Source organism: Theobroma umbraticum, unplaced genomic scaffold (genome assembly GCF_002168275.2).
Source record: "Theobroma umbraticum cultivar Fairchild unplaced genomic scaffold, ASM216827v3 scaffold_20.0, whole genome shotgun sequence".
In the NCBI taxonomy this organism is placed as follows: domain Eukaryota; kingdom Viridiplantae; phylum Streptophyta; class Magnoliopsida; order Malvales; family Malvaceae; genus Theobroma; species Theobroma umbraticum.
The window spans coordinates 7,213,969-7,225,667 of record NW_018397266.1 but is presented as its reverse complement, the minus strand read 5'-3'; the positions used below and the strand labels follow the sequence as shown (position 1 = coordinate 7,225,667).

General features: G+C 34.1%; 1 protein-coding gene across 1 annotated transcript; it reads right to left on the bottom strand.

Annotated features, from left to right (window-relative positions):
- Window positions 1–3,602: 3,602 nt before the first annotated feature.
- LOC110423358 (tetraketide alpha-pyrone reductase 2-like) lies at window positions 3,603–9,359 on the bottom strand. The gene is made up of 6 exons (XM_021437573.2): window positions 9,065–9,359; window positions 8,465–8,637; window positions 4,743–4,937; window positions 4,493–4,655; window positions 4,005–4,194; window positions 3,603–3,904 (listed from the first exon to the last, which is right to left on the bottom strand). The coding sequence occupies exons 1-6, from the start codon at window positions 9,168–9,170 to the stop codon at window positions 3,763–3,765; spliced, it is 969 nt and encodes a 322-aa protein (XP_021293248.1). The 5' UTR covers window positions 9,171–9,359; the 3' UTR covers window positions 3,603–3,762.
- Between the last annotated feature and the right edge of the window lie 2,340 nt (window positions 9,360–11,699).

The window sequence follows — 11,699 nt, the reverse complement described above, 5'->3', positions numbered from 1 at the left end:
TGAAGAGTAAAAAAGAAAGAATTAAAAATGAGGACATTTACTTAAATGATATTTAATGTAAATAAACTAGGCAAGTTTTATAGGTAATTTGTCTCAAAAACTGTATTTTGTTTCAAATGTATTGATATAATTTTTTCAAAAGCAAATGTATCAATATATGGCCCAAACGTATAGATAGATTTCATCATTTTTTAGAAAAATAAAAAAGGTAAAATTGTATTTTCACACTCAAAGCTATAAATATCTTACAATTTTTAAGGTTTTCAACCTTCTATCATTTTTCTAAGGTATTTCTCTCAACTTAAGCTCTCTCAACCTATTTTTGATGCTAATCTTCATCTTTGATCATTAAAAAGCTTGGTTTGGATTTTAAACAATAGAAATGATATTTTTATACTTTGGAAACTTTAAATGTTGATTTTTAGTTTCTGAAATTATGATTTTATTGCTCAAATTTTTTATTTATGATTAAAACTTAAAGGGTTCAAGATTTTCTTAAGTATTTCAGCTCAATTAAGGTAAGGATGAAAGATTTATGGGTTTCTAAGCATGGGTTTTAGCTAGAAAATTAGTATAGTTAAAAGTAAGTAAATTTCAAAAATGCCTAAGATGATTATTTCGAGATTCTTGTTTTAAGATTTCATTGTAATGGATGTTGTGTGATAGGAATGCTTGAAAACTCAACAGATTTCGTCAAAATGGAGTTGTGATTAGAGCTAGGAATCAAATTTCCAACTAGGTGCGTGGATACACCACTTTTAAATTGTTTTGATATGTCAAGCTAGCCAAATGAGGACCTCGAAAGTAGAGGCATCTTTGCCATGATGATCCATTTCCCAATCAACAACTACAGGAATTTCCTCCATATTATGACCAAGGTTAGCAACCATTTCCAAAAAGAAGGTTGGTTTTAGGATGTATTTGGCATATAAAGAAGAAATTTAGCAAAGGTATTCATATTCTTTTTATACTTTCTTCTGTCATTTTCACAATGGTTTCCAATATCTTCTTTTAAACAATTTGGAACATCTTCATCATTTCCTACATATAAGGTGTAATCCTTATTTCTTATGGGTTGGTAGTCCTTGCTATTTATTGGCTAAATCATCCATGTTTTATTGGCTGTGAACATGAAAACAAGAGGATTCTACAAGTGTTTTTTTTCCTAGGTGGCATTATTTAGTGTGATCACTCCTCTCTAATAAAGTTACCCAAACATGAAAGGTCCTTTCTACAAAGGTTTATAGGTGAAGTAGTGTGGTGCTGTAGTAATTAGATGGGTAAAAAGAGAGGAAGAAGGGAATAGTGATAGTCTTAAGAGACTTGGTACTAGTGGTAAGTGATAGAAGGGTTGAGAAGGTAAGAGTTAAGTGGAGGTTGATAGGGTAAGATTAGGTAATGTGAGGAGAAGAATGCTCTTTGACACGAGATATATATTGTGGGAAAAGTTTAAGACAAGGCTAGAGAGAAAAAAATATATAAAGAGAAGCTTTTGGAATAAAAGTTCACCTTTCAATATGCCAAAAGGTTCTTTAAGTTATTGTGTGAGGTTGACTAGATATAATGGTAAAGAAATTTTGTGGTTAATGAGAAAGTGGTAGTTAGCCAAAGGTTCAAGGTACCATGCATCAACAATGTCACATGGGAAATACCCAATTTTCTAAGCAAGGTTAAGCAATAAGTAGTTTTCATAATGTTTCTCAAGAACTTCACTCCGTACTTTCTTAGATTTTTAATTTGAAAATATAAAATTTTCTTAGGACCCGTTTAACAACTATAAAATAGTTTGCTGAGGAAAAATTTATTCTATGCAAAATATTTTACAGACAAATTTAATATTTTCTGTTATTTGGATTAACTGTTGAAAACATTTTTTGTTGTTTGGATCATATTTTGGAAAATATTTACCCTAAACGTATAACTACCTTATTATTTTGAAAGAAATAAAAGAATGTCGTTTTGAGACCTTATTATTTTGAAAGAAATAAAATCTGAATATTCAAACCATATTAAACGTTAAGGATGATAGAGCTAAAGGCTTAGGGCTTTAGGGTAGGAGTTTTTTTTCGTTTTTTTAATAGGAGTCTTTTTTGTGAGTTTGATGAAAATTGTCAAAGTCGTAACACAATTTTCAGAGTTTATGGGTCTTTCACCTGTTAATGCATAAAACTTTGACTCTTAGGATTTCATTTTCAATCATCCAAATACCATTATGTCGTGAAAATGTTTTCTAGAAAAGCTTTTACTTCCAAACAAATGCATTCTTTCGTTTTGAAACCTTATTATTTTGAAGAAAATAAAAGGTGAATATTCAAACCACGTTGGAGGTTAAGGATGACAGAACTAAAGATAATTTCTTACACCTTTGAATAGGGAAGAGTTTTTTGTTTTTTTTAATAGGAGTCTTTTTTTTAGTGTGATGAAAATTGTCTTACACCTTTTAAAGTCATAAGATAATTTCTATAGATAACGGGTCTTTTACGTGTTAATGCATAAAACTTTTACTCTTAAAATTTCATTTTCAGTCATCTAAATACTATTATGCCGTCAAAATGTTTTCTACAAAAACTTTTACTTTCAAACAAATGCACCCTTTGACATCTTAGGCTATTTTGTTTAACTTTAGAATTTTACCATTTATCTTGGAGTTAATCCCATATCAATTATACAATTATTGTATATGACAAAATATTAGACAAAGGATACAAAATATTAATTCACAAGATAAAAAATAATAATAAAATTATCTGACGACAAAATTAAAAATCTACAACCGTCGATTTATCTCCAAAACCTTTGAGGGATGAATCCTATTTCCAAACGGCATCTAAGATAAACGAACCCTAGGGGTATACGGGCCGTTAACAGACGCATTGGGTTTGTTACCTAGTTCGGTTGCTGGTGGATGGATATTAACATTGATCAGGCGTTTTATGAATTCTTGTTTACATTGGATCAATGGACATGGGCTCATTCTTAGGTAGAATGTCGATACTAGCTGGGGAATGGTACTCATTAATATTTGTGCAAAATATGTGATAATAAATAAGGATATGGAGCTTTTTGGGTATGAAACAAAAGGATTTGTGAGTGAACTATGGGTTACAAACGAATCAAGAAGTGTTTGAGCTTTTTTCAATTAATAGAGAACATCTTGGGCAAAGAAACGAATTAATAGAGCTCTCCCCCTTCGGAGATTCCCACCTAAGGTTGGGAGAATAAGCCACGAGCCAAAGCCCGTGATTCGTCAGAAGTCTGTCGTTACTCTTTTGAATAATGGGCTAATTATATTGGTTACTCCGAAATTTATTCTATAAATGTTTTAACAATATAATAAAAATCCATAAATATATTGTATCTCAGGTTGTAAGCTGTTTCTCAGGAAGGAAAAAGGAAATGTGTAAAGTAGGTGGCCGTAAGGAAGGTGCAACTTTTGCTTCATCGAACAGTTGATCAAGGCATAAATTTTAGTGACCAAGATTGGTTTGGCACACGCTCCCTTTATGTATCTTCAATGCATTTCCATTTGAAAATCTGGCTATTGTCTATTTAGTATACGATTGCAATCAATTTTTTTTTTTAGCAATTGAAACAAAAAAAAATTTAAGTTCCGCAGCTCAGGAGCCAGAACAAGGATCAGACTGCATAAATAATTTTTATTTTGCATTTGGCAAAGTACATTATTTTCCACACGTTTTATTTGATGAAAGAGTGACCAGATGCAGGGATATGAACCACAGTTTGCACAAGAGAATGCAGACTTCAAAGAAATCCTTTGTCCTGGAAACTCTTGATACAGTCATCAAACATTTCAGCAAGTGATTTGAAAGGTGGGAAGCCCAACTGTTGTATCTTTGTCGTATCCATGCTGTGTTCATTGTTGTCTCCTTCATGGTTGCTACACCTGCAATACCAATTTAGTTGAATATTAATTAAAACTGTTCGTTTTGCTTCTTTGCATTTGGAATTGATTTCAAATGATCTAGATTGTTAATTTCACTCACTTGCTTTCGAAAGGATAGGAAGGATATTTGGCCCTCAGCATCTCAATGATCTGCGTCCAATGACCTACTGAGCTTGAGCATACCAGCCTGCCTGATGCTTTCCTTTCCTCCATAGCTAAGATGTGAGCAGCAATCACATCATCTATGTGCACAAACCCCACTGTGGTGTTTGGGTATTCACCTTTTAAACCTGGTAAAGAAGTTGATGAGAGCTTATTTTTCACCAAATGAAAAAGATGGCCTGTCACTTACTACAAAACAAATGGGATTTTACCAAAGAAGCTTAGCGCCTCATGCAAGTAAGGATCAATGATATAATACGATTGCATGTATGCACCTGTTATGATTTTATAGCGCCCTCTTTTTTCTTTCCTTCTTTGGTCCTATGCTCTTCCTCTATGTCAGGAGACTACCGCACTGATCTTATTTCTTACAGAAAGTTGCATAGTTACATCTCTATATCATCTCATTGGAAATAGGACTCTGACCTTTAACTATGGAGAGTATCAACAGCAGAGTACTGGTAGGCTGTGGTGCAAGCAAAGGACCAACCACGAAAGATGGGTTCACCACCACCAGATCAATTCCACATTCTTTGGCTACTCTCCATGCTTCTTTTTCCCCTGTAGTCTTTGCATAAGCGTAAAAGAGCTGCATGGAAGCAAGATATCAGAAGAGAATTTATGCAGCAACGAAAAAAAGAAAAAGAAAGATTTGCAGTTTCTTGCAAGTCAATACATTGTAGCGTTTGCAATACTCTGGATCACTCCAATGTGACTCATTAAGGGAAGAAATTTGCTGCTTCTGGACATCAAAGCGGTATCTTATTGAAGAGCAGGAGGAGGTGAGCACAACCCTTTTCACACTGCTGGCTTTTGAGCAGGATGTCAGCACGTTCAGTGTCCCCTTTATGCATGGATCAATCAAAGTTGCCTACAAGATTTCCAAGTTAAAGAAAGTTCTGGCATATTAGCTTTCTCAAAAATATCCAAAACATAATTAAGGTAAATGCCAGAGCTGTGGAGATATATATTTCTTCCACTTCACTACCTAAACCTAGTTTAGGTAAATCCCCTTACTGTCAGAAGCATCAGAAATGGAGGATATGGAAGAAACGGAGCGCATATGGGTGAGAATGTAACTCAGTATTCTCTCATTCCCGAATCAGGGTATTACATGATGGTATTTATATGTGGTATACAATTAGTGAAGAAAGAGTAAAGTTAAACACTAACTAACTAATGATTACTCCCTAACTGAAATTTAAAAACAAAACAAGAATGCTGCGCATTGAGCTTCTGCCTTTATTTAAACGGTGAGTTTTGATCCTTCTTCTCCCTTTTCTTCTTTCAAGCCGATACACTCAACTTCTTCATTTCATCTGTGTTTCTTCGTTCTTTAAACACTTATTTGAATCACCATCATAAGGATGATGTCTAACACTCCCCCCTAAGATGAACTGTGAATGTTATGAACATTCATCTTGTTCAATAGGTGGTAGAATTGTCTCAGTTGAAGTGCTTTGGTGAAGATGTCTGACAACTGTGATTGTGTTGAAATATGCAAGGGGTTGATTAGTCTAGCTAATACCTTTTCTCTGATGAAATGGCAATCCATCCTATATGTTTTGTCCTTTCATAAAGCACTAGATTTTTGCTGATTTGTATCACTGATTGACTGTCTGCGTATAGGTTCATAGCTTCAGAATGATTAATCCCAAAATTAGCCATTAAAGACCTTGGCCGTATGATTTCACAACAAGCTGCAGCCATTGATCTGTATTTTGCTTTTGCTGAACTTCTTGCCACTACAGACTGTTTCTTTGACTTCCAGCTCACCAAGGAATCACCGATGAAGATGCAATAGCCTATGACAGATTTTCTAGTGTCAGGGCATCCTGCCCAATCGCTGTTTGAGTATCTAGATATTCTTAAATTGCATTTTGACTTCATTAATATTCCCTGACCTGGTGCCTTTTTGATATACTTCAAGACCCTGTGAGCTACAGCAAGGTGATGAACACCAGGTTTCTCCATGAACTGTGAGAATACCTGCACTGTATATGTGATGTCAAGTCTGCCAAATGTCAGGTATGACAATTTTCAAACTAGTTGTCTGTAGCTTGTAGGATCTGTTAGCTTGTCTTCATCATTTCATTTTGCCAATCTGTGATTATAGTCGATCGGTGTACTCATAGGCTTAGTTCCAAGTAATCCTTGTTCTTCCAGAAGGTCTAAAGCATATTTTATTTGGCATATTGATATGCCTTCTGGTGATCTGGCTATCTCAAGTCCTAGGAAGTATCTACTTTACCAAGGTCCTTGAGTTTGAATTCTGACCTCAGAATTCCTTGACTTCAAACGCTGCCTGGACAAAATTGCTTGCAATTAGTATATCATCAACATACACTAGGAGAGCTATAAAATCTCCATTGTATGTTTTCATGGTGAAGAATGAGTAATCTGAGGTTGACTGTTTGAAACCAAATTTTTAAAGTGATGCAGTGAGCTTGGAATTCCAGGCTCTTGATGCTTGCTTGAGCCCATAGAGAGATTTGTGTAACTTACAAACCAGCCTTGAATGACTAGGACACTCCCCCTTGATTATATATCCCTATGGCAGCGCCATACGTACATCCTCTGCTAGGTCACCATTCATGAAGGCATTATTCACATCAAGTTGTGATTAATGCCAATTGTGTGCAGCTGCTAATGCAAAAAATACTCTTACTGTTGTTTGCCTGGCCACTAGGCTGAAGGTATCTTAGTAGTCAAAACCTTCAATTTAATTATATCCTTTTGCAACCAAACGTGCCTTATATCTCTCTACATTGCCATCAGCATTCAATTTTACCTTGTATATCCATTTGTAGCCTACTACATGACAATCGGGAGGTAGTGGAACAATGCTCCATGTACCATTATCTTCCAATGCCTTCAATTCAACAGTCATGGCATCTTTCCAGTGAGAATGATTGATTGCTTGTTGGTAAGTATTTGGTTCAAAAATTGTTCATAAAGAAGTGGTGAATGACTTATGAGCAGGTGATAATTGATGACAGGATAGGTGTCTGCTAATTGGATGTGCAGTTACATTGTTGGTTTGAGAAGGTAAGTCTAATTGGTAGGCTTCAAGATACTTTGGGACATGTTTTGGTCTAGAGCTTCTTCTAACTTGTGTTGTCGTATCATTTGTTATGATGGCTTTAGGTTCATTGGCGCTGCCAATTGCAGAAGTACCAAGAGACTAAGTAGCCTCATCAGAGGTATTTTGGTCCAAATCATTCACAGATGATGTTAGAGGTTGGTCATTGGGTGAATCATATTCAGGTAAGTGTAATTCAACTGGTCAAGTGTTTTGATGTTGAAAAATCTGTGAATTTTGGTCAAAAGGGTCAAAGTATCTACCATGTATTTGAGGTGTTTAATGAAATGTTTGTTCTGGTACATCTACTGGCCCTTTCATCTAGTTTTTTTCTGTTTCGAGTCAAAGTAGATACAAAACCAAGGCATCCAAAGACTTTAAAATGTGCATAGGAAGGTGGTTTTTTATAGAGCAATTCATAAGGTGATTTATCTTTGAGGACTTTAATGGGCACTTTGTTGATCACATGCATTGCAGTTAGGATTGCATCCCCCCAGAAATTGATTGGAACCTTTGAATGAAACATCAGACTTCTAGCTGCCATCAGGATGTGCTGATGTTTTCTTTCAATTGTCCCATTTAGCTGATGGTCCTTTACACAGGACAATTGATGCATTATACCTTTCTTGGATTAGATGCAACAGTCTTATAGTAGCATGGCTACTTGATTCCATTAGCCCTCCCATAGCATTGACTGTCTTTTACATGGATTTTGCAATAGAGATTTGGAACACCCTAAAACAAAGCTTTTCTCATAAAAAAGAACGACCTTTATATTAACTCAAGTCTAGTTTGATCCTAACATCTCTCATGGGCTCCAGATCAACGAAGAGTTGATTTTGTTATCATATTATCTATCACGAATTTATATTTTCAATCTATAAGACATAATTGATAACTAGAGGAAAATTTGTGTTTATATACTAAAAACTCATGTTTATATACTTAAAACTCACCCTATCTCTTATTAGTATGTAAATATGTGACACGCTCCATGTATGAGTACGCCACAAGAGGTATGACCTCTCTCTCTCTCTCTCTTCTATTTTGGTCTCTTATAATCACCGAAATCCTCCGGTGTCACCACTTTTGCAAATCTTGCCTCCTAACCGACCAGAAGGACCAGTCAATCCAATAAAAAAATCTTTCTGCCGCCCCCATCCATCTGTCCATCCCATTTTGAGCCCAACAAAAATCAAGTCATTGGATGCTCAAACAATACAGGTGCATTGGGATTACTTGATTGTAGAATAGGCACTCAGATTTGAGCAAATACAATTGTATTAATGTGGTACGCTTCTCAAGACAGACTTTACCTGAATGTTGTCATCATAGGGGACCAGAACCGGTGATGCAGTGTGGAAAACACCATCAACGCCTTGGACTGCCTCATCAAAGCTTCCTTCCGCCATCAAATCAGCTTTCATAATCTTCAGCCTCTCCTTGGCTCCAGGCAACTCCTTAAGAAAACCAACCTTTCCCACATTCCCTGGTGATAAATCAAGATTTTATTTTTGTTTTTCGAAAAACGAAACTTCAAAGCGCCTGCAGTCTGATAATTTACATGATGAGATGCTAAAACGGACTGCTAATGCCTATCAAACATGACCATCAATAACAATAGCAGGCCGTAGAGAGAACAAGTTAGAGAACATACTTATTAGATGGTAGGAAGGAAACAGGCAACAAGTAATAAAAAAAATTGAGGAATTTGCACTATTTCACATCATCAAGATCAAATAATTAAATCCCTCAACAAGGAAAATAAAAGTAAAGCTTCTAAACTATTTAATTCAGAAATTTTCTTCTTTTGCGCTCAATTGCATCCATAATACCAAAATAACTTGCTAAAAAGAAAAGGCATTAGTTCGCTTCTCTAATAAAAATAATGAAAAGAATCATAAGCATAAGCTAACCTGGATCTCGCACTGTGGTGCGCACCAAGTAACCTTTTTCCAGCAAGGACTTGACCAAATAAGCAGCAATGAATCCTGTTCCGCCTGTTACACAGTATTCCGGCATCTCTCTCCGTCCACCTCCTCGTCTCTTTTTTTGCGCGTTAAAGTTCTTACGTCTACCATATAATGAGTAAACTATATAGACCTCGAATTAATGAATTAATGAATTAAAGTAAATAGAAAATTAGATCTGTCATGTGCTATACGTTTCAACTTTTTTTATTATGCAGATGGCTCATTCATTCCATCAGCTCGAGGAGGAGAGAAGAGATAGTTTAAATATATATACATATTATATATATATATATATATATATATATATTTGGCATGATATTCTTATAATGATTGAATTATTTTAAAAAATTTTAATTTCTTATTATGTGAAATCAAACACTTATAGTTTTATTTTAAATTAAAAGAAATTAAATAAGTTCTTTTAATTAAAAATAAATCAATTGTAAATAATTAAAACATTATTTGTTATTTTATACTACGTAATATTAACGTGAAAGCTAAAAAATGTCAAAATGGTCATATAATTATGTCATATCAACATGTCCTATTAGAATCATGTGTTATAAAATGATAAGTGATTTTTTTATTAATTACATTTAATCAATTGTTAATTATAATGACTTATTTAATTCAAAATGAAAGTATAAGAATTTGATTAAATACAGTAAAAGAATAATGAGTTCTTTGAATTTTCTTAAATAGTTGAGGAGTTATCCTAAATATTATGTTCATATAATTTTAATTTGAGAAAAAGAAATAAAAAAATAATTTTTTAAATAATAAATAAAAAATATGAATTTATCATTGAACCAATTCTTTATCTTATGCTTTTCTTTTTTTAGCAAAAACACAAGAGTTTGGCCTTTCATACCGTTTTACTGATTTGTGGTTTATTTTTGAGTTAGTTAATTTGTAAGTACGTACATATTATAAGCATGATTTTTTATTTACTTTTTTATACATGCAATAGGATGTAATTATTTTTTATTTTAGAGATTTTATTTCTACAATTTCAAGATTTAAATTCAACATTTTCAAGTTGGAGTTTAAAGTTTCTAATTGCTGTATATAGTGTTCCCTTACCTTGAGACCATTACATTAGCTTTTACTTAAACAAAATTAGGTTATATTTGATAAATTGTTAAAAATGTTAATTTTAGTGATTCAATTACTTAATGCCTTTGATTACTATATTAGCAAATGGTGTCTTTAGTGTTACTTGTGAATTTTTTTCATTGAAACATTTTTTAAGTGGTTAAGTACTTAATATTTTACTTTTTAAGCATTAAAAAGTATAATAAATATTTTATTACTTGAAGTTGCATCTAAGATAAGTATGGCATATGAACCTGATGTCTTAGTTTCTTTTTTTTAGATACATATGGAGATTTTTTTTTGGACTTCATATGGAGATTTATTTAGTTTGATTTGAAAAAAAAATATATATTGGGAAGTAATTTTTTTCCTCCATCCTATAAATCAAATGTCACGACTCAACCTGGGAGTTCGTGACCGGTGCATGAGTTTAGCGAGGAAGTTCACTAGACTTGAGCAAGTCTCAGAGTTCAAAATTATACATCATAAATGCCAAAAGATTTAATAATCAAATATCCATATTAAGTTTGAATATAATACATTATCACTGCCTCACAATCCACATAAATATTCATAAGGCCATACATGGGTCATTCAAGGCAAGATTGCACATAACAACCCTTACACATAAATTCATATGGCATAGCGTGCCTACATATATAACAAACTAAGTGTGGAGCGGAAGCTTGTGACTGATGTAGCAGAGTGACGTAGTTGACGAAAAACTATTGGATGCCTAATCAGTCTATCACTAGACGACCTTTACTACACAACATTGTGGCCAATTTATTTACACATGTTACACAAACGAGTGAGTACTCAAATACTTAGTGAGTGGTGCAGATAAACAAAATCACACACACACACACACACACACACACAACACATATGTAAAATATATACACCATCCATGCACCTAAATGTTTAAGTAAACATCTCCAAATATAGGGCATATTATTATCCCTAAAGTCTCGAATGTGTGGACATATCATCATCCTCAATATCTCCAAAGATTTCACACTCATCATTAGACTTACTCTCAAAGCCAATTAAAGATATTCAAATCATTCTCCACAGCCACTTTAGTTGCCGAAGGATCACATCATATTCATATCATCTTTACTTCAGCCTTTCCACGGCCATCTCGCATCATATAGATATCAAATTCAATCAACTATTGGTCTTCTCCTTGACATAGTCAAATCACATTCGGTGACCAATTGGCGGAGAATCAAATCATACTTAAGGTAAAGCTGTTGGTGGAAAAATAGGTCACGTGTGTGTCGAAGCAATAGGCGGAGAACAAATCATGCATAGCACCGAAGGAACTGGTAGAGAGTCATAGTCATCGACCGAAGTAACTACCTAACTGTTGACATCACCCTGAATAACCTTAAAGCAGTGGCATCAAAGCACTACAAGCGGGAATCATAGGCGAGATTAATGCCACTATCCTTGCTTACCACTATTCTTGTAGGCACAC

Bases quoted from the DNA above. Each gene is read 5' to 3' on its own strand.
- LOC110423358 (XM_021437573.2), bottom strand. From the start codon at position 9,170: ATGCCGGAATACTGTGTAACAGGCGGAACAGGATTCATTGCTGCTTAT. The intron at 8,638-9,064 runs GTTAGCTTATGC...ATTTATCACCAG, and splicing joins CACCACAGTGCGAGATCCAG to GGAATGTGGGAAAGGTTGGT. The intron at 4,656-4,742 runs GTATTGACTTGC...GCTTCCATGCAG, and splicing joins AGTATTGCAAACGCTACAAT to CTCTTTTACGCTTATGCAAA.